At 57.8% G+C, this 20,926-nt stretch overlaps 2 protein-coding genes across 8 annotated transcripts in view; one reads left to right on the top strand and one right to left on the bottom strand.

Annotated features, from left to right (window-relative positions):
* TMEM94 (transmembrane protein 94) overlaps positions 1-3,540 on the top strand; it is a 50,828-nt gene extending 47,288 nt beyond the window's left edge. For 3 of the 4 annotated variants that reach the window (XM_041409368.1, XM_041409367.1, XM_041409366.1), the window contains one exon: positions 264-2,980. In XM_041409368.1, the coding sequence (XP_041265302.1) occupies positions 264-336 (73 nt within the window). In that variant the 3' untranslated portion in view covers positions 337-2,980. Of the gene's footprint in view, positions 1-263; positions 2,981-3,076 lie in introns of those variants that run through there. The other variant, XR_005953031.1, reaches the window with a different exon arrangement.
* A 124-nt stretch (positions 3,541-3,664) lies between these two features.
* CASKIN2 (CASK interacting protein 2) overlaps positions 3,665-20,926 on the bottom strand; it is a 33,842-nt gene continuing 16,580 nt past the window's right edge. The window contains exons 1-20 of one of the 4 annotated variants that reach the window (XM_041409365.1): positions 16,591-16,664; positions 16,456-16,507; positions 14,451-14,548; positions 14,206-14,351; positions 13,972-14,067; positions 12,973-13,103; positions 12,665-12,773; positions 12,424-12,532; positions 12,044-12,138; positions 11,840-11,957; positions 11,423-11,605; positions 10,893-11,014; positions 10,365-10,440; positions 10,158-10,252; positions 9,830-9,940; positions 9,626-9,727; positions 9,277-9,415; positions 6,804-8,948; positions 6,371-6,689; positions 3,665-6,137 (exon numbers count right to left, since the gene is read on the bottom strand). In XM_041409365.1, coding sequence (XP_041265299.1) covers positions 6,041-6,137; positions 6,371-6,689; positions 6,804-8,948; positions 9,277-9,415; positions 9,626-9,727; positions 9,830-9,940; positions 10,158-10,252; positions 10,365-10,440; positions 10,893-11,014; positions 11,423-11,605; positions 11,840-11,957; positions 12,044-12,138; positions 12,424-12,532; positions 12,665-12,773; positions 12,973-13,103; positions 13,972-14,067; positions 14,206-14,351; positions 14,451-14,548; positions 16,456-16,507; positions 16,591-16,621 — 4,374 coding nt within the window. In that variant the 5' untranslated portion in view covers positions 16,622-16,664 and the 3' untranslated portion in view covers positions 3,665-6,040. Of the gene's footprint in view, positions 6,138-6,370; positions 8,949-9,276; positions 9,416-9,625; positions 9,728-9,829; positions 9,941-10,157; positions 10,253-10,364; positions 10,441-10,892; positions 11,015-11,422; positions 11,606-11,839; positions 11,958-12,043; positions 12,139-12,423; positions 12,533-12,664; positions 12,774-12,972; positions 13,104-13,971; positions 14,068-14,205; positions 14,352-14,450; positions 14,549-16,455; positions 16,508-16,590; positions 16,665-20,926 lie in introns of those variants that run through there. The other 3 variants (XM_041409364.1, XM_041409363.1, XM_041409362.1) reach the window with 3 other exon arrangements.

Genomic DNA, 20,926 nt, shown 5'->3' with positions numbered 1-20,926 from the left:
CAGGGAACCCTGATGGGGATGGAGACACCATCTCAGTTCCTGCAAAGGGTTTCTGGACCTTTCTGTGCCGTGTCTGTTGTGCCTGGAGATGGGATTTAGCTGGATGGGGTAGGACTGAGACCATGGGCTGCTCTCTGGATTTGATTCCCTTCCCAGGCTACTACAGGCTTCCCTGCTTTTTGGGGCTAGCAGCTCAGGAATGGCAGTGGAACAGCCTTAATCTCTCACCCCTCTGCATACTGACTCTCTTCTTTCTTCTCCAGGGTCCGTGTTCGTTACCAGAAGAGGCAGAAATTGCAGTTTGAAACCAAGTTGGGGATGAATTCACCATTTTAAAAGCACTCAGCTCAAGTTCCCTGGAGCCAGGGCCAAACAGCTACTGGGAGAGTGGCTGCACCAAAGGCTCAGGGAATTTTCCATCACACATGCAAACCAGACAGCCTCCTGGAAAAACTACACCTGCACCTTCCCGGGGCCCCAGGCAGGGAACCCCCACAGGTATGCAGCCCCTTCCCAGCCTACCAGGTATCCTCACAGGAACCTGCAAGCTCTGGTGCCTATTCAGGCTGCTCTTTATTTATTTATTACTGGAGGTATTTGTTAGTATCATGGTGATGCTAAAATGAAGTGGCTCCTTTCCTCTTTGTGAACAGATGGGTTTCCTGGGCCTGGCAGGAGAATCTGGGACCGGTAGGGCTGCTGAAGCAGGAGATCTCTATTGAAACCCGTTTTGGTTTTCCACTTCAGCCTGCTCTCTGTGTGTGCATGCCTGTGCGTGCCCTCCCCACCTCCCTGCCCTGTGTCCTGGGCAAAGGAGCCATTCCTCGTGCAGTCCCCAGTGTGCTGGGAGCTCACATTCCCGAGGGGACAGTGGGAAGGGGTCTCTGGACAGCCGGGCTGGGCCAGCCCTGCCCTCTAGTGTCGCTGTCACAGCCATGTGCTGGCGGTGTCAGCAGAGGGATGAGATAGGGCTTTGGGAAAAGCTGCCTGTGATCCTGTTCTGGTGCAGAGGGAGGGCAGCTCTGCCTGCCTGCAGGGAGCCAGCATGGCTCAGCTTCCTGCAGCCCTGTTGAACCAGCTTTTCTGTTCTTTAACAGCCCCCAGGGAGGTTTTATAGCTGTTGTCCTGTTTGTGATCCGAACTGCTGTTCTGCTTCAGTAATGTGCCTGCTTGAGAAAACCACAGCTCAAGATAAAGCCTGAGTCCTGACTATCCTGCCTTAGAGGGAGGGGATATCTTTCCAGGCAGGATATCTGCAACTTGCAGTTGTGACTAATGCAGAGCTGGTGAATGGCTCCTTTCCCAATCCCAGGGATTGTGCTGCATCCAGTTCTTGCTCCCCAAGGCACAGGGAGCCCCGCCCAATCATGTCTGTCTGTGATAGTGCTGGGAAGTCTCTCCCCTCTGTGCTAATGCCTTCACACAGAACCACAGAATGGTTGGGTTGGAAGGGGCCTTAAAGCTTATCTTGTTCCACCCATTGCCATGGGCACCCTGCCATGGGCAGGGACACCTTCCTCTGTCCTGGGGTGCTCCAAGCCCTGTCCAGCCTGACCTTTAACAATTCCAGGGATGAGGCAGCCACAGCCTCCCTGGGCAACATCTGCTCAGTGTTTTTCTGGAGGTCTCTTTGTTTGCCTCCCCTGAGGGCTGTGGCAAACTGTGATCTGCCCCAGTGCAGCACAACTCCTGAGCTCTGTACTGGGAGCACTGGTCCTGCTGTGGGCTGACAGCCAAGGGCTACACAGGAGCACACAGGCTTGGCTACCAGAATATTTGCAGGTCATGGAGGTTGACTGTAGTTCTGCACACTGACTAAAGCTGGTAAATCCCGGCCCTGGTTTTGGTCCCAACATTAACACTACAATATTTGGCTGTTACTTCCTCTTTGGTACCTGAGATTAACAAGTGGCAGCTGATCCCTCCTGGGCAGGCAGGGAGCTGGCTGGAACCCCCAAACTCTGCCCTGCTGCTCCATCTTGTCTTCCTCACTTTTCAGCCTAAGCAGAGAGCACAGATATGGCTGAGTGTCTCTAAGCAATACCCTCACCCTGCAGAGGAGCAGAGCTGGGTACAGCCAACCCCTGAGCTCTGGGGACACTCTGAGGATGCTGGAGGGGGGCAGCTGGGGGTTTTCCAAGCCCTGCACCCAGTTCCTGCAGCTGAGGGGTGGATGTAGAGATCCCATGCTGGCAGGATTGCACGGGACAGGGAGCCAGCAGCTCCCTGGGGAAGCACAGGGCTCCTCCCCTGCACCACAGCAGCCAGGCTGGACTGTGCCCTCACTCCCTGGCACCTGCAGAGGGCTCAGGGAGAACAAGCTGCACCTTCCTCTGCCTCAATTCACTGAATGCCAGCTCCAGATCTGGGACACGTGGCCCCTGAGAAATCAGCTTTCCTTCCTGACGCCATGGTGGGATCACAAATGGGGTATGATCTCCTCTGTGGCTGAGCTGAGCTGGAGTCAGAGGCAGCACAGAGCTGCTCACTGCTGTCCCAGCTTTCCTCCTACCCAGACCTCAGCTCTTGTCCTGTGCCATGAACTGTTGTAGGTGTTAAAAAGCAGCAAATTCCAGGGCTTCCTGCTGGCCACACCTTCCTCTAGAGAAGTCACCTTCAAGGTTTCCTCCTCTGGGTGATCACAAATGTTTATTTTCCTGCATCCTCCTTCCCCAGCTAGACTTGGAGGGAGCTAAAATGTATGAATGGAGCCTTTAAGATGGTCTTGCCAGTGCCACCCTTCCCTCAGCCATTGAAGTGTCTAAGGGTCAGAGTGCATGGCTTCAGAAGGAAGTTTCCTACATCAAGATGTTTTTAAATGCTGTATATTTTATATTAAAATTTTTGGGATGTATGTAAAAATATTTCATTTGTATTAAAACTTGTAAATTGTATAAAAAAGAAAAAAAAAAAAGGAAACAAACCCAGACCCACAAGCATCCAGTATATGAACGGCAATAAATGATTGTCTTGGATAACACACCCAAGAGTTCAGAATGAGTTTGCACCCAGCAAAGGAAGGAGGTAAAAATGTCTGTGGCTGCTGGGGTCAGAGGGTGTGATTTTCCTGTTGTAGGGACACAGCCTGAGAGCTTGATTCTCCTGGGATCCAGCTCTGGCCTTTTTCCCAGTCTCTGCTCAGCTTTGGGCAAATCTGTCCAACTCTGAAAGCCTCTTCCTACAAAGTAAGTTTGGTTTCCTGGATCCCAGGCACTGCTTCAGTCAAGGCACAGTTTGAATCCGTGTGGATGGCTGCAAGGTTGGGGTCAGCTGGAAAAGGCACTGGGAGCACTGGAGACAAGCTGTGGTTGGATAAGGAGGCCTGGGCTGCTTGTCCTGAGCAAAGCAGGCACTGGGGTGACAGTGGCCACACTCTGAGCAGGCAGGAGGAGGGAGGAATGCTCTGCCTGGCACATGGGGATGGCAGAGGTGCACATGGCAGAGCCGGGCACTGGGACACCGGCGTTGTCACCACCTTACTGTCATGGTGGTGAGACTCACACTGAACATCACCCTCACTGGGGGTGACTGGGACTCACCAGAGGAGAATATCTGAGGAACCCTGGAGCACTCAGGGGACAGGATAAAGCTGATCCTCAATGGCCTTCAAGCAGTACCAGACAAGTTTGTCCCATTTCACACAAAGGACACAACTAGGCAAAACTATCAAAAGGGTAAAATATGCCCCACTGTTTAATAGAATTTAATCTTAATGGATGTTAGTGGAAAACAAAACACATGATTAACACAAACAGAGCAGATGGTTTAAAATCTGTTGTCAGTCTGGTGATTACACGGGCTATTTTTTCCCCTCACTGTCTCGCTGCACAGAGCAGGTGCAGCTGGGGTCAGTTAGTCCCAGTTGCAGTGTACATAACTTACACACCATACAGTAGCTTCAAAATAGAGATCTAGAGCTCAAAAAATAGGCATTCTTCTGCAAAATCAAATGTTTAGTTCCCTTATTGACAATGAGAGCAGCGTTGTGCTGCCCTCAGGTGGCTCAGACAGCGGCAGCTGCACCCCAGTGTCCTCTTATCCCTGACCCAAGACTTGCAGTTCTGGTTAGTAAATATATAGAATAAATCACATTTAAAATATATACATTGGTCTTTTTTTTAAAAAAAAAACATTTACAGTTTATCAACATTGGAAAAAAACAACTGGGCTTGTCCCAGGTTGACTCGTGAGAGTAAAAATCAGATTAAAAAGGTTTCTGGAACCTCTTTATAAAGTGCCACTGGTTGTAGCTATTTGAAAACATCATGTCCATGATGTGGCACTCGGACACAGGCAGTGATGCACTCAGTGTGGGACAGAAATCAGAGCCAGGCAAGAAGTGTCTTACCTACCTTACACTGACCTCAAGTCCCAAACAACGGGATTTTAGGTTTTTTTCAGGGCTTATTGTCTTTGCTTTCCAGCCCAGAAACCAGGCTGGCACCTATTGCCTGCCCAGCCACGGCATAGCTGCCCTCAGGAGCAGAGACCCTCAGGAATGTTCAGATGGGCTTTGCTCCCCTTCCCATCCAACAGCACAAGGGGCTGTAACAGTCCAGTCCAGCTGCAAACTCCCAGCAGGATTGGGAAGCAACTGCCTTCTCAGCCACCTTCTCCCTCTCCAGTTTGGGTTTGCATTGGTGATTTTTTTTATTTTTTTTTTTAAGAAAAGGGAAATGCATGGAATTTTCTTTCCCTTTGTTTGGAATTTTTGTAGCAAATGGCACTTCAGCACAATCTTCGGTTCCCTTCTGGTGCTCTGATGCTTTCATTTGCTTGGCATGCCGAGCGCGAGCCAAGTTCGGGGCTCTTGGACATATTTAGCCATGCACTACTGAGCAGATCCTGCGAGAGAAATCTGTCTGGGAGCGATGCAGCCGCTCCTCCCGCCTGGCTGCGGAGCTCTCGCTGCGTTCCCCGGGCTGCGGCCGCGCCGGGTCGCGAGGGAGCTGCTCCTGAGCCCAATTCCCCGGTGCATCCGGGGTCAGCTCCCCCGCCGGGCCGCAGGGAAGGAAGGATCACGTCCCAAACGCTGCTACTGTTGAACAATGCTCACGGCGGGGTTTGTGCCAGCAGCTCCCTGCAGGGAGGGGCAGTGGGAAAAGGGACTGTTTTCTCCCCAGAAAAAGGGATAAGGGAGCGGGGAAAAGAATGTAAAAAGCATTAATCATGCTGCTGCTGCACTCTGGAAGGACCAGGGTGGGGGTTTACGTAGGCACTGTGTTGGCAGAGGGCAAACTCCACTGAGCAGCACGATCCAGACGGACTGGCCCAAATTCCCAGGTTTTTGGCACTGCCATTACCATCCTCATCCCTGTGGGAAGGGGCAGGAAGGCTCACATGTCCAGCATGGCCGTGGCAGAACATCCGCTGCTCTGCAGGCTGTGCCAGCCCCATCTCGAAGGGTCTGGGTCCCACTGGAGGGATTTCGATCCACTCGGATTCCACGCTGCCCGATGCTGACGCGTTTGGAAAAGCGGCAAATAAAGCAGAAAGGTTCCTTCTCGCTCCGCAAGCTGCCAAATTGCAACAAGCCCTGTCTTCTTTTAGCTGCTGTCAGGCCTGGCCGGGGCTGCGGCTGCACAGTGAATTGCCAGCTCCGTGGCGGCTGCCCAGGGAGGTCTCTCCTGTGACACATTGTTGGCAGGGGATAAATAATAAGACGCAGGACTCTGACAATGCAGTAGGGAAAGAGAAAGGTCCCTTGTGGAGGCTCCTCAGCTCTGTGCAAGGGAGCAAGGGCTTCTCCGTGGCCTCCAGGACTGCATGTGCAGCCCCTCTGGGCTCTCCTCCTGCTGCCAGTCGGTGGGAAATGCCTGACCCCCTCGGAAACCGGCCCAAGGCCACGCTGTCACATGTGACACAGAGCCAAGGGTGGGCAAGGAGGGCAGCTTTGTTCTCAGCTGCAGTGCAAAGTGTGGGGAAGGGAGGCGGCTGGAGAGACCTGCAGGCACCGCTCAGTGCTGGATCCACTCTTCCCCCATCACGAGGAGCACTGCTGGAGCAGCCAGGGCTGGGGAGGGGAAGGAGGGAGCAAGCCTCAGTCCAGCATTGCATCCAGCTGGTCGGCCAGGTCGTCGAACATGTTGCTGATGTCTTCCAAGATGTTCTTGGCTGAGTGCACGGTTCCAGGGTGGCTGGGGAGGAAAGGGAGAGAGTCAAAGCACTGCTCAAAGGCTGCAGGTGCTGATGGGGAAGGTTTGGCCAGGCTGGATCTGACCCAGCAGCAGAAGCTCAGCACAGAGCTGGGCTTGAGCATGTGTGACTTCTGTGGTGCAGGTATGATGTGCCCATGCACAGCCTTTCTCCTGCCCTCCCTGGGACCCTTCCAACCCCACCTCGAGAGGCCCAGCCTCAGCATTTCCCTCACCTCTCTGCCTCCTCCACTGTGATCTTCTTCTCAGCCGCCTGCAGCGTGGCAGCTAGGCTGGAGTTGGTCTGCTCCAGCCGCTGCTGGGCCAGGGTGGCCCCCGGGGCAGCTGCCAAAGGCTTTGCTGACACCTTGCTGCCTGCTTCCAGCGTCAGTGAGCCAGGACTGGGCAGGGACCCGATCACATCCGGCACCGCCTCGGTGGCTGCCCAGGGAGCAACAGTGTGGCGGGAGGGCTGCAGGACCTGCTGGTAGATGGTCTTGGGTCCAGAGAAGACGAGCTTGGTGGATGCCACGGAGGTGTGCTTGGCAGGGACATCTGCAAAGGAAGGGGACTCATGGTAGGTGGTGGCACGGGTCCTCCTCACCTCCCACACCAACATGGGAGGGAGCCCCATCACCACCCTGGAGACAGCTCCACAAGCCCCCATACCTGGAGTGGGTGTCCTCACCACAGCCGTGCCAACCAGCTCTGTGGGGCTGGGGGCTTTGGTGGGGCTTGGTGCCTTCTTCATCCCCTTCTCCAGTGACAAGATGCTTTTCTCTATCTCAGCAATCCTGAACTCCACACTGTCATCATCAAAGGCATCCCCAGCCAGCGTGGGCTGTGTTGCTGGCGCTGAGGTGGGGGGCCCTGCGATGCTCACAGCTTGGGCCTGGGCATACTGGGGTGCGGGGGTGCCCCCCGCCTCTGCCTGCCCCGCCATGCTGAACGCCTTCAGCACCGCCTGCAGCGGCTCCCGCTCCCTGAAGCGCGGCCGGCGCTTCACCGTGTCCGACTCGGTGAGGTTGAACTCCAGCACGGGCGGCTCCTTGGTGACAGCAGGGGCTGCTGGCTCCTTCCCAGTGGAGCCCTGGGGCTCTGCTGGCTGGGAGCCAGGCTCCATGTCCGACACGGCCACGTCAGCCTTGGAATGCCCACTGGGCTTTGGCCGCTGTTTGATGGTTAAATTGCCTTCTTCTGCAAAGGGGATGCACTCACTGGAGCTGTTCTGGGACGATGAAGAGGAGACCCCCGGCTTGGCCTCCTCCTCTGTGTCTGAGCAGGCATCCTCCTGCTCACCCTGCGCAGCCGCCTCTGTCATAGGAGCGCTGGGCTCACTCACTGTCCGTCTCCGTGGCTTGCCGCTCTCAAAGGGGTCCCTGCTGCCATCGGAAAGTGTGGCACTGCTGGCGTCACTGCCTTCGTGTGGCCCCTCACCCACATCTGCCCGGGGCAGACAGTCCTGAGTCAGGTGCAGCGGTTTTGGGGCCAGGAGGGGCTTGGAAGGACTCACAGCTGGTGTTGCCTCCAGCGCGGCCGCCAGGCTCTTCACTGTCCTGCCGCAGCCAGCGTCACTGGGGATGGCACCTGCGTCAAGCACGTCCTGAGGGGCTGTGGGCTGGTGCTCGGGGCTGGGGGGCTGCTCACCGTCTGCCTCAGCAGCGAGGGCACTGGACACGGAGCTGAGGCGCTTGGGCGGCGGCGGCGGAGGGCCCTTGCGCTTGGCCCGGATGGCGAAGGACTGGCTGCGGGTCACCTTGGCATCCGCCTGCAGACAGGCCCGCGGCATCTGGCTGCGGCCCGGCCGCCGCGTCAGCGTGGCGTAGGAGCCCAGGGTGCTGCTGGGGGCCCCCTCCTCCTCCTCATGCTCCCCATCCGACAGCGCGTAGCGGTTCAGGCTGTGCGAGCGCTTCTTGTGTTTCAAGCCTTCGCCCCCGTTGTGATGCTCCCCAGTCGTGGAGGCCATGCTGGGTGGCTCTGCAGGGCCACACTGGCTGTGCAGGTAGGAGAAGCCTTTTTGGGCTGACGTCTGCAGGCTGCTCTTCTGTCCAGGGGAGATGGTTGGGTATGGGTGTGCTAGGGCCTTGGTCTGCTCTGCTCCCAGGACGCTCGGGGCCGTTGGGGATTTCAGGGAGACATGTGGGTACATGAAGACGTATGGGGCTGTTCCCTTGCTGGGAGTCTGGGGAGGAGTACAGGGAGTGACTGCTGGAGTCCCAGCTCCTTTCTGAGCCACGGGCCGGGCATACTGATCCGTGCCTTCTGGCAGGTTCCTCTCCTTGAGAGGGCTGCCCCCGCCGCCGTTGGCAAAGCCGTTCAGCCCCTCGGGTGACACGAGCTTCCCGTAGGACTCGGGGCTGGGCCGGCCTGGCAGGCTGGCTGGGCTCTCCTTGCTGCGGGGGGGTGCGCAGGACTGCCCACTGCTGCTGCTGCTCTCGCCACTGCCCAGGCTCTCCTGAGAGGGGCTGGAGAGGCGCCGGGACAGCACGTTGTCCTGCGAGTGCCCTGAGCCCCGCGACCGCACCCCGATGCTCTCCTGGCTCCGTGACATTCCCTGGCTGCTCTTGATGCCGAGTGTGTCGTGGCAGCTGTTGGACATGGCTGTCTGGAGCTCATAGCTGAGCTCACTGTCCTGGAAGGTTGTCATTTTGAGCGTGTGTGGGGACTGGCACTCCCCATTTTCCAGTGACTCAATGGTGACAATGTCCAGGGAACCGGGGACTTTGCGTCTTGCCAGAGTTGCTTCTGCTTGATTGAGGCTTTTGCGGAGGTCTCTGAGCTTCTTGACAGCCAACATGATCTTCTTTTGGTGGCCTGCAGGAAGGAAAGGGACATTGCGTCAGCTCCAACACCCAAGGCCTGTTTCCAGGCCAATAAGAGTAGTAGTTATGTCACACATGGGGCAAAGGCCTTGGGGTTATCTAAACCCTGCCTATGGGAGGAGACAAACTACTGCTGGCATCTACCTAGCTGGGCTCAGCTCCAGCTGGCCAAGGAGAGTTCTTAGGGACAGCCATAATCTGCCCTTTCCGGGTGCTCAGGACATGCCTGCACCTCCCAGCCTGAGTGAGAACGGGGCGTGGGGACCTGGGTGGGAAACTTGGCTGCCCTGGGCCACTCCAGCATGGCAGGAGGGACTCACCCAGCTTGTTGATGCCAATCTCTTGCAGGTCCTCCCATGTCAGGTCTGTCACGATGGTGATGGAATCGTAGCCGTTGTTCACCAGCTTCTTGTGGTACTGGGGCAACCCAATGGCGCTGAGCCAGTCCATCAGGTCAGCCTGGAAAGAGCACAGAGCCACTGCCATGAGCACTGAGGAACGGGCAGCACCTTCCACATCCCCTCCCTGCCTGGGAGACTGTTTTTAGGCTGTCTCTGACTGCTTTAACGCAGTCAGAGCTATTCACTTACAGACCCCATCCTGTCCTGTCCTGGGGTCAGAGAGCTCTGAAGAAAGGGGGTGACCAAAGCCTCAGTGCCAGGGACTCACCGGGATGTAGTTGGGCAGCCACTCAGCAATGCTGAGCTGCCCAATTTCCGTAGAGATCTTTTTCCTGTGGCCTGGTTTGGTCACACCGATGGCTGTCAGATCCTAAGGGGAGCAGAGTGGGGCCGTGGTCAGCAGTGGCTCAGGGAGCTCGGGGCAGTGAGTACACACAGCTGCCAGCCCTGGGTGGGGAAGGACCTGCCTCACCTCTGGGGTCATGCGGCTGATGGTGGGGACATCGTAGCCAGCATTGAGGAAGTTGACAGTGTAAGACTCCAGCTGGAACTCACGCAGCCAGTTGTAAATGGCTTCTGCATCCTGGGAAGAGGATGGGACACAGAACAGCCCATGACGGTGGCTGCAGGGGCTGGAAGAACTTGACTGCTCCAGTCAAGATGACAGGTTCTCCCTGGGAAAGACCCACTCGTGTCCTGAAGACCCAGTTCCCCATGTCCCTGATGCAATAAGAGCTGGGCTGAGTGCCCCAAACATGGCCCTCTCAGCCAGCACACCATTCCCCAGCTGTTCCAGTTACCTTCCCCTCGAGGAGCTGCTCAGGACGCAAGAACTGGTGGGAGAAGACCCTGTCTCCAGGGGGGCAGCTGCCTGGGGTCTGGAGGCCCTGTGGCCCTGGCAGAAAGCAGAGAGGAGAACTGTTACAGGGGCACTTGAACAGCGAACAGCACCTAGGGCTGTGGGGACAGCTGTCCCCAAGGCCCCATGGAGTTGTGACAGCCCTCACCTGCTAGAGAGGTCCCATTGTGTGGCTCTGATCCCAAAAGGTGTTGCTGGAGGTTGTCACCGGTGGAGGGCAGAGGCTGAGAGAGAGGAGGAGTTAGTGGAGAAAGAACCAAACTCTGGAGACCAGCTTTGTCACACCCCCAAGAGCAGAATGGTGGTTCCCATGCTAGGCTGCTGGTCACAGCTTCACACAGCAACAGGCTGGCCCCAGCAAAAGATCTGGGCAAGATTTGGCTCAGGGCCTTTTATTGTCCTCTCAGGTGACACAGGATATGATGGAGATGCTGTGGGATGCCAACCACAGCATCCAGCTCCACTCAAAAAGGCCAGCTGTGCTTGGGGGAACATCTAGGGTCTCCCCAGGAGCATCTCCCTGCTGAGTCCTGGCAGCAAGTGTTTGGTATAGGACACTCAACTCCAGCTAGGAGGATACCCCCCTCCTTTGCTAGGAGGGGCATGGAAGGGGATGGGGCTCTATCTCCAGCCTGAGCCAGCACAGGGAAGCAGCACAGGGGAGCAGGGTGCCTACCCTGGCATTCTCGATGAGGATGCTGGTGCTCTGCCCATTGGTGCCCTCGGTGCTCTGGCCGCTGCCGGCGCTGCGGATGCTGCCAATGCTGCCCTCGCTGCCCACGCTGTTCCTGTCTCCTGCTGCTTGGGGCAAGCAGGGAGCCTGTCAGCAGCTCCCCAGAATCAGGGGTGACACAGGGCACAGAGGTCCCCAGCAAGGACCGGTGTGCCAACACACTGATGCCACTGATCTCCCACAAGATCCCTCCAGCTACAGACAATGCGCCAGTTCCCTCCCGCCTCCCAGCATGCACAACATAGACAGGGTGACCTGGGTGGCAAGGGACACACAGAGGACTGAGACACAGGGAGAGAAGGGGCTGCTCTAAGGGCTCCCCAGAACTCCCTTTTCCTGCATCTGCTCCCTCTCATCTGTCTGCTTCCTCATGGAGAGATGGAAGGAGAGTCTCTCCCTGTGCCCCTGCCCAGGCAGGGCTGGGAACAGGGGAAGGTCCCCAGCCCCTCTCCCTCCCCAGTTGCTCCCCTGACCTGAGCTGTCAGGGCCTGGGGCCATCCGGGTTAGGGTGAGGTGACCAAAGGCCGCTGGGCCGCTCGGGGCTGCCGGGTGTGGACACTCGTCGGGGAGGTGCTGCAGCCCCCCAGGGGGGACTGGGAGGGCCCCAGGGGGACCCTGGCGCTGCTGCGCGGGTGCCACGCGGGGGACAACCATGCCTGCATTCAAAGACAAAACACACGTGGTCAGACCTCATGCAGGAGGCAGGGACAGGGGAGAGAGCTGAGCCACAACCCGCAAAGTAGTATCCCAACCATGTTGACAGCCCCTGAGTCCTTCCCTTTCCCCCTAGCTAGCCAGGGCTGCAGGGCCTGTCTGACAGGAGGTGCTGGGAAGGCTGGGAAGATTTTGCACAGGGGACTGTCCCCAGCATGCTCAGGATGGCCACTGACCTGTCCGCTTGCTGATGACTTCAGCAATGGAGGGGGGGAAGTACCCGACCCGGTCGGTGCCTTTCTGCGCGTCGTGGATGTGTCCCTTCCATCGGCCATCTGGATGCTGCTCCAGGACCTGCCATGGGACAAGAGGGATGGGGCTGGTACCCAGGGCCATGGTGGGGCAGGGGCAGGGGGATGGGGAGCAGAGAGCAGCCTCACCGTGATGACATCTCCTGCTCGGACATTGAGAGCAGTTGGATCATGAAGGTTCCAAAAATCCTTCAAAGCTCGGACCTTCAGGATTCCTGATGCCTCTGAAGGCAAGGGACAGAGGAAGAAAGGAGGTGCCAGAGCGTAGGGAGGAAAGAGGGGAGTCCAGGGAGGGCAGAAGGAGAAAGCAAGAGCAAGAAGAGGAGAGAAGAAAACATTAATACTGCAGAAAGGCCTCAATCCCCAGACACTGCCCCACATGTAGGATGGGGGCACATGTGAGAGGGGACTGGGATGCTGGCACTGATTTAGGCTGTTCAGGAGGAGCGCTGGGAGCCCGGGCAGGTCCCAGCGGGAAGAAACCCCTCTCAGTGCCATCCCCACCTCACCTCTCAACAGCTGCTTGATGTCCTTGCTGGCGTGTGAGGTGGTGAACTGGTTGACAATGTCCAGTGCTGTCTGGTTGTAGGTGTTCCTGATGTTCACGTCGACTCCACCCTGTCCAGGAGGAGACACGGTCAAGGCCAGTTCCCTGCCTGCCACCAGACTCAAGGGAGGCAAGGGACCAAGGGGAAGGGGTGCTGGGTGGCCTCCAGGGGCTGTCCCCCAGCCCATGCCCGCCGTGCTCACCTCCAGCAGGAGCCGCACCACCTCTGTTTTGCCGTAGAGTGCAGCCTCGTGCAGGGCTGTGCCTGTCTTTGTCTGCTTGTTGATCTCAATCCCAGCCTTCAGCAGCTGCCTGGTAGGAAGAAGGGAAAGACATGAACAGGGGACATGGACATCAGGGCCAGGCACTTGGCTGCTTTATGATAGGAAGTGGACAAACCTTGCACTTGCTTTGGGGATGAGGGGCTGAAGCCTGCAGGAGGAAGGTGTGTTTGGGAGGAAGTGGGACTGAAGCCATGATGGGTTTTTTCCAGCATAAGGCAGGGAATTACCTGATGATCTCCTTGTGCCCGTTCTTGGCTGCCAGATGCAGTGGAGTGGTGTAGTTGGGGTCAGTGGCATCCTTGGATTGTCCCTCCAGCAGGGCGACACACAGATGGCTGTTCAGCAGCAGCTGGGCCACCTGCATGAGACACTGGTAAGCAACAGGGTGCAGGTACCCCCACCTGCACCCTCCCACTGAGGGGCTCATCCTTGGGGCCAGCCCACCACTCCCCATCCTACCACTCCCTGCCATCCACAGCCCCAGGCTTGGCTGGAGCTGGACAGTGTTTGGCATGGCCACACTGTCGTGAGGGGCTGTTAAAGGTCACAACAGCCAGAAATAGTCTTCCCATAATCAGGCTTTTCAGACCAAGCCCTAAAAACCTCCAGTCTCTCCAGCCCAGAGCGACTCTCAGCATCTCAGGGCAACCCAGAGGCACAGAACAGTTATTTTTACTGCCCTGTTTATAGCTGCAGACATTATAGATACTCCAAAAATGGAAATATCCTCCTGGTCCCCTCTGAGTGGGGCACAGAGCAGTCTGGCTGGCTGTGCTCCAGGCCACCCCAGCGGTGTTGGCAGGGCCAGGGTCTCCCAGAGCACAGTGTGGCCCTGTCCCCAAGAACTGTTCTGGGGACCTGGAGCAGGGCTGGATGCTCAGAGCTTGCTGGGATTAGCCAGCTCAGCCTATCCATGCTTAACTGTAAGCAAAGCTGGGGTGGGTGGGGGAAGACTGTGGAGAACCAGGAGCAACAACTGCTGGCTTCACTCCCAGTCTGACACTGTCCTGCTGTGAGGTCAGGAGCAAAACCCACAGCTCCCAGGTTCAGGATCCGGCTATGTCTGGCCACGGGAGGAGGCAGGTACTGTCTGCCAGGCTCTGAGTCTTGTGGTGGAAGGAGAGCAGTTGTGGCCAGACCCTGTGCTTTGCTCCCAGAGGAGCCAGTGTTTTCCAGAGCTGCCCCTGGAGAAGCCCTTGGTGCAGAGCAGAACCCACAGCACCCACCTTCAGCCGCCCGAACTCGCAGGCCAAGTCCAGCGGGGTTTTCTTCGCCTTGTTGATGAGGCACGGGTTCGACTGGTGCTGGAGCAGCATCTCCGACTGCAGGGGAGCAACGAGGTGCAGGGGCTCAGCATCACCCTGCAGCCTCCCTCCCACCCGGCACGGCAGGGTTTGCCCCCACCCAGTACCCCAGAGAGCCCCACGGAGGGCACACGGTGGCTCTGGGCTCTCACTTACCACCTCGTAGTGGCCGTACTGCGCCGAGAGGTGCAGCGGGATCTGCCCGTCCAGCGAGGCCATGTTGACGGAGGCGGCGGCGCGGAGCAGCACCCGCACGGGCTCCACGCGGCCCTGCCACGCCGCGTAGTGCAGGGGCCGCATCCCTGTGGGCAGTGGGGCTCAGCAGGGCTGGACACGGCCCCCGGCCCGCACAGGGGCTGAGCCGGCGGCCGCAGGGGCCGTGCCTGGGGGTCACCCCTTACCGTTGCTGTCCTTGATGTCGACGGTGGCCTGTGCCTCCAGCAGCAGCGAGATGAGGTCCAGGCTGCCGCCCAGGGCTGCGTGGTGCAGCGCTGAGAACCTGTGGCATAAGGTAGGGCTCAGCCCGGCCCCCAGCCCCACTGTGTCCTCACAGCACCCCCCTCATGGGGACATGGGCTGAGGGCTGGGATTGTCACTGGCTGTTCATGGCGACAGCCTTCCAGATTCCCCGCTCCCAGTGCCTCAAATTCCCCATAGCAAAACACTGATGAATCCCTCCAAGCTGTCCGTGCCCCAGGGCTCAGTGAGGGATGCAGGCACACTGTATACCATGGGAAACCCCAGTGGGAGGAGTCCCTCACTCCATGCCCTCTGTTGGGGGACACAGGCAGGATGGAGAGAGATGCACCTCCCCTCTGCATGGAGCAGCCAGGCAGCCACAACGCCGCTCACAGCATCCTGCAAACACATCAGCCCTGTGGCCACTCCTGCCCTCTGCCAGCTGCCCCCTCCCCATGCCAGCAGGGCTGCCAGGAGCCCATGGCGGAGCGTGGGAGGCCGCTGGTAATGAAAGAGCCCAGTGTCTTGGGGCTGTGAAAGGGGCCTGTCTGCCTGGCACTCCCCCTGAGCCATCACGTGAAGGGCCAAGGCCAAGAGAGGGGTCCCTGTGCCACTGGGGATTAGCCCGTGAGCCACTCCAAGGGACTTGGAGGGCTCCTGACAGCACCAGCAAGGGGCTCCAATGGGCTCTGCAGTGTCCAAACTCAATGCCAGGGACACAGCTCATCCAGCATGGCTCTCCTCATGATCTGCATCCCCAAATCCTTGTGCAAGTGTCAATATTGCAGGAGGGACACTAACCCCAGCAGAGGACTGCTCCTTTCTCCAGTTACACCCACCATGTCCCTGAGCCACAGCAAAACCTCTGCTTCAAAGTGTGAATGTGGAGGGGTACAAAATCCCCCTGACCCAACCCTGTGGGGTCCCACTCTGCCCTGGGGTGGCTGCACAAACCCACATTTGCCCTCTCCATCCTCTCCAAGCCCTGAGCAAGGTGATGCAAAGGACACCACCAGCACCATGGCTCTCCCAGGACACCACTGCCATCCCCATGCTTTTGTCTCACCTCCCCATAATCCCCTTCCTGTGCCCCAGTGAAACCCAACACCCTGCCCGTGTTCCTCAGGCAGGGAACAGACCCTTTACCCCAATTCCCACCATCAGCCTCCTGGAGATGCCCAAGCACAAACCCTGTGCCCTATCAGAATCAGATCATTGCTTCTATTAAATTCTTTTTCTATTAAGCTCCATCTGCACAGTATTATTTTAAGACAGAGCCATCCTGCACGTTCCCAACCCCCCGCTGGCCTGTTAGGACTCATCATGGACACCTCTTCCTACAGAGCCCTCCAAAAGAAAACATGTAGAAATTAGGTACAACAACAGCACATAAAAACAATGCTAATGACTGACAGGTCAGAGTTAATTCAATAAGAATAACATACTTATTTATTTTATGAGCCTTGTGGTTTCTTTAACTCTCAGTACTCAGTTTATTAAGTACTTGGATTTTGGAAGTGATGAGCTACACAAATATGCTGTGGTCACTGGGCAACCTCATCTTTTCTTTCTCTAACTCCCCCCAAAACAATGGGATTTTGCTTTTGGGATATTAAACAGAGGCACGAGCACGTGCAGGCGCTGAGGCTGGCCAGGTGCTCCTCTGGGCTTCAACCAGGGGGACACGGGGCACTGGCTGGACACGCTGCCATCCCCATTCAACCCCATCCCCACAGAGGGGCACATAGAAGGGATTCATGAAGGATTTTCAGGAGGGATTGAGCAGCGCCCTTAGCTTAGATCCGGGCAGGCTCTGGGATGCTAATGTGTTCTCTAGCTCCCCTGGAAAACTGTGTGATACCCAGAGCTGCAGGACTGACTGGACACCGGGGAGAGGAGCCCCCCGGGCTGGCAGCAGCACCCAGCACCCTCCAGGGGAGCACTCACCCATCCGCATCCTGGTAGTTCACATTCAGGCGCTTGGCAGATCCCAGGAGCTCTGCAGAGACAAGAGGTGAAGGTCAGGGCAGGAGGCAGAGCCTGCAGGCCCCTGGATGAACCCCATCCCACAGCCAGACCCACCTGCCAGCGCGCAGAACAGCGCCTGGCCCATCCCGGGGGTCTCTCTACTCTCCTCTGCCTCCACTTTCACCTCCACGAACCCTCAGAGGGCTGACCCAGCTCGAGCTTAGCACTTTCCTCCCTCGATCTCTCTTGCCCTATCCATGTGTGCCCCCGGGATGGGTCAGACCCCACAGCTCCTGCCACCCTGGCTTGGCAGAACAGTGAGCGCTTCCCTCCCCTTTATAGGCACTGACACACCAAAACTGCTGAGTGGGGCCATTTTACCCCCCACTCGCTCCCTGTGCCCGCCACTGCCACTGAGGCCTGGCCCACAGACCACATGGTTGGCATTTTTATGGCCAGGGCAGAGGCTGAAGCTTTCAGCTGTGAATACAAGGATTGTGCTACCTTGGATATCCCCATTCCCCTGCCCAGCCCTCCCTCCCCTTCAGGGACCCAAGGATTGTGCCACCTTGGCCATCCCTATCCCTCTGCCCATATCTCCCTCTCCTTCGGGGACCACTGGGCAGCAGAGGATGCTCAGCCCACCCTCAGCACAGCCTCACATACACCCCCAGTTCACCCCCAGCTCCCTGCTCCTTCCCACAATTAATTCAAATGGATTCCTTCCTCCCACACAGAGAGGACATTTTATTCTTCACCGAGGGGTTGAGAGCGGATTAACATCTCTGGAATTCATCCACTAAGTCAAAAGGGAAAGAAAGGAGAAGGTATGTGGGGGGCCAAGAAATACCACCACTCCTCCTCTGCCTTTCCAGGCAGCCCCATCGCCGACCAGGGAGGATGAAATGCTTTGAATGGTTTCTGTGCTTTTTCCTACAGAAAATCAAAGTCCGAGTGCCAGGCTCTGAGCCTGGGGTGAAACAGCTGCTCAAACCCCACTGGGCTGTGGGGGGGTCTTGGGAAAGGAGCTCTCTTCCTTGCAGCCAGGTAGATCTCTGGGGCTGAAGATTCCTCTCCTTCTCCTCCTCAATTCCCTTCTCTTCTCCCTCTCTCCCTCTTCTCCCTGCCACCTTGCATGGCAGATCCCATAAGCCATACTGGGCTGTGTGACTCCTCTGCTGGAAAAGAAAAGCTGAAGGGGGCCTGGCTCATTCATCATGCAAATGGATAATTAAAGGAAACCAAGGACTGGGGTGTTCATTACTGCAATTTACAGTGTTTTGTAAACAGCCTAATTAACACAAAATGAGCTTGGAGTGGCTGCTGGTGAAGGACTCGTGACTCCTCACCACAGCTGAGGGGATCAGGACAGGATCACCCTAATTACCTCTCCCAGGGACTGTTTGTCTTTGAGCCTCAGCCACCAATCCAAGAGACCTTCCCAAAGGAACTGGCTCCCAAAGCTGTCACTCAGCAGAGCTCCCACTTCCCCCTCCCAGCCCCAAGAGCTCAGGACATGGGATCTTCATCAAGGACAAGTCGCTTCCCTTGACCTCAGCATCCAGGAAAAAACAACATTTCACTTGTAAATTGGCCACTTCTGATCCGAGTCCTGGAGAACCATAACCACTGGGACTGCTCCCACCATCTGCAGCTGAAAACTGCCACTGGAAAAGGGTCGGGAAAGGGAGGAAAAAGACGGGGAGGAAGAGGAGTCCTTACTCAGGGCAGGAGGGGCAGACCCTCAATGATGACCACGAGGAGTGCAATGCTGGGAAAAGAGATGGGCTGAGCACCAGCACCTCCAAAAGAGACAAAAACATCCCACAGCCCCTGGGGGCTGGTCCTGGAGTTGAGCAATGCCCACTGTTTGAAGAAGGAGAGTTCACCTAAAAATCCTACCCCTAACCCCACCTTCAAGGGGACTGAGCTGGACAGTGGGGTCCAGTAAGCAGGGCTGGGATTGTCCCAGGACACAGTGGGTGTCCCAGGCAGCTGTCAGCACCCACATCTCCCTGAACAACATTCCTCAAATTTGTTCTCTTCTCCAGCAGCCCAGCCAGGCCAGAACACAGGGCAGGACCACATGGACACGGTGTGGATGGCTGAGAAAGCCGCAGGTCACAAAGAGCAGAGCCAGGAGCGGCATTCCCTTTGAGGGTCTTCCTAAATGCTTGGATCTGCCTTGGGCAGAGAGGGAAAGCATCCCTGGTTTGCAGCTAGGTAAATCACTGCTTGGAGAGCTGGAGGGTTTGCAGCAAGGCTGGAAGGTGAAGTGTGGGTGGGAAAGTGTCTTGGCACCCCAGCATACAAGCACGGGAAAGGAGAGGAATGGAGGGATGGAGGGGAAGCAGAGCACAGCCAGGCAACTGGGACCCCTCCACCAGTGCCATCCTGCTGCACAGCCTCAAACTCCAGGGACCTGGTGACAGGAAGGCAGCTGATGGGACATTTCCCTGTATTCCCCATCCCCATTCCATCCATGTGCTCCTTTTGACCAATTCCCCAGGTTTTCCCTACATTGCTTCAGCCCCTTCTCTCCCCATCGGTGCCCAGGCTACCCATCCTTTTCCACACAGATGTTCTGGAGCTCAGCAGAGGCTGGGCCTAGCTGCTCCCAATCCCACAGCCCTCCCAGACTGGCCCGTTCAGCTTTGGCCAGGGGGCTGCAGAGCTGGGCTGGGAAAGGGCTGCAGGGTTAACCCAGCTACAGCACTGGGATGGTGTGGCCAGATCCTTCCCAGCCACATCATCACCCCGCTGGGTTTGCACTGGGGCAGGGGCACTCTCAGGCCTGACCCGCAACCCCCCATTCCCCACCAGGAGCACACTCATATCCCAGGAGAATGAACCCAGCACAGGGACCCAGCACAGGGACCCAGCGCTGAAATACAAGAGACCCTGAAGGGGTTATTTATTTCCAGGGAAAAACCAGCTTGGTGCACCCCAAGGGTTAACTCCTGCCGCGGATTCCCCCCGCCTGGCCCTGCTCCCCAGCACGACCCCTTGTGAGGGGTCCCGCCAGGCTCCCCGCCCCGGCCCGCCGCGCTCCCCGGCGCCTGCCCGGACAGGACGAGGCTCCGCAGCGCAGGGCCGGGCCTGAGCGAGGCCTCGAGGGAGCCGGCGAGCTTCTGTGCGGCGTCTGGCTGCCAAGCGGCAGCGGCAAGCACCTCCGGAACGCTCCGGCAAATTGCTTACAAATGTCGGGCCGGCCGCCGGCCGTGGCGAAAGAAGCGCGGCCGCCCAGCACCAGACGGGACCGGGTCCCTCAACCCTGGCACAGCCTGGCTCCGGCCCTTGGCCTCTGGATCCCCACTGAGGCACAGCCCCGCACGGCACATTCCCAAGCAGCCCCCTTCGCCTGTGCCTCAGTTTCCCCGCGGGATGCACTCCTATGGCGGGGATGGCAGTCTGGGCTGGGCTCCTCGTGGGGTGCGGGGGGCACCAGGGGAGCGGCCGGCCGGGGCGGGCACCTCACCCGCCGCGCTGGCAGCCGGCCCGGCACAAACCCGTATTTACCCCCCTGAGGCACTCGCCTGGCGCCGGCTGTGCCGGCTGAGTGGAGCCAGGCAAGCCCTCGCCCGGCCCAGCACCCCTGTGCCAGCGGACCGGGCACCCTGAGTCACCCGCTGCCCTCCAACGGAGAGCTCGTTGCTGCGGGGACACCCGTGAGCTTCATCCCGAGCTCTTGGAGACCGACACAATTCCTCCGAAGCACTCCTTGGGAAGCAGTGCCACGTGCTCGCCTGGGTTTGGCTGGGGAAGGAAATGCCCGAATATCCTGTGGAGTCCTGCCCTTTGGAGGCTCCTGCCCTGGCTCTCACACGGGAGTCAGGCTCCAGAAGGCAGGTTTCTGTGCTGTGAACCCCTGCCGGTTTTGTTCACCCAGGGCAGCCAGAGCAGAGCTCCACCGCTTGCAAGGCTTTGTTGCTGACCATGACAACACACAAATCTGTAACTGGAGATCCACCTTCTTGCCAGAAAAACAACCCTTTCTGCTGGTCCTGCGTCACAGACTCTCATCCCATCCTCTCGTCCTGGGAAATCACATCTCCACACTGCTGGCTGCAAGTACCCCTGTGCTATGAGGCTCTCTGTGCTGCAGGGATGAGCATCCCAGTGTCATGAACATCCCTGTATTGCCAGCCACAGCATCAGCCCTGAGTGTCCCTGTACCATGAGCATCCCTGAACATCCAGTCCTGAGCACCCCTACACTGCTTGCTACAAGTACCCTCCATGCAGGAAAGCCCTGCAAGAGCACTGCAGGAACACCATTCTGCTTCCCTGGGCAGTGGGAGAGGGACAGTGTGCTTTGAACACCAAATACATGCACATACCCTCTTGGGAAAATGAAATCCAGCTGGGGACTGTCACCAGGTAAGCCAATAAACCAGCTGGAGGAGCTAATCAGCTGCTATCCTGCAGAGCAGCAGCCATCTCCAGTGGCA

Source organism: Onychostruthus taczanowskii, unplaced genomic scaffold (assembly GCF_017590055.1).
Source record: "Onychostruthus taczanowskii isolate IOZ18803 unplaced genomic scaffold, ASM1759005v1 scaffold30, whole genome shotgun sequence".
NCBI classification, from domain to species: domain Eukaryota; kingdom Metazoa; phylum Chordata; class Aves; order Passeriformes; family Passeridae; genus Onychostruthus; species Onychostruthus taczanowskii.
The sequence above is the reverse complement of the archived record's forward strand: the minus strand, read 5'-3'. Positions and strand labels throughout refer to the sequence as shown.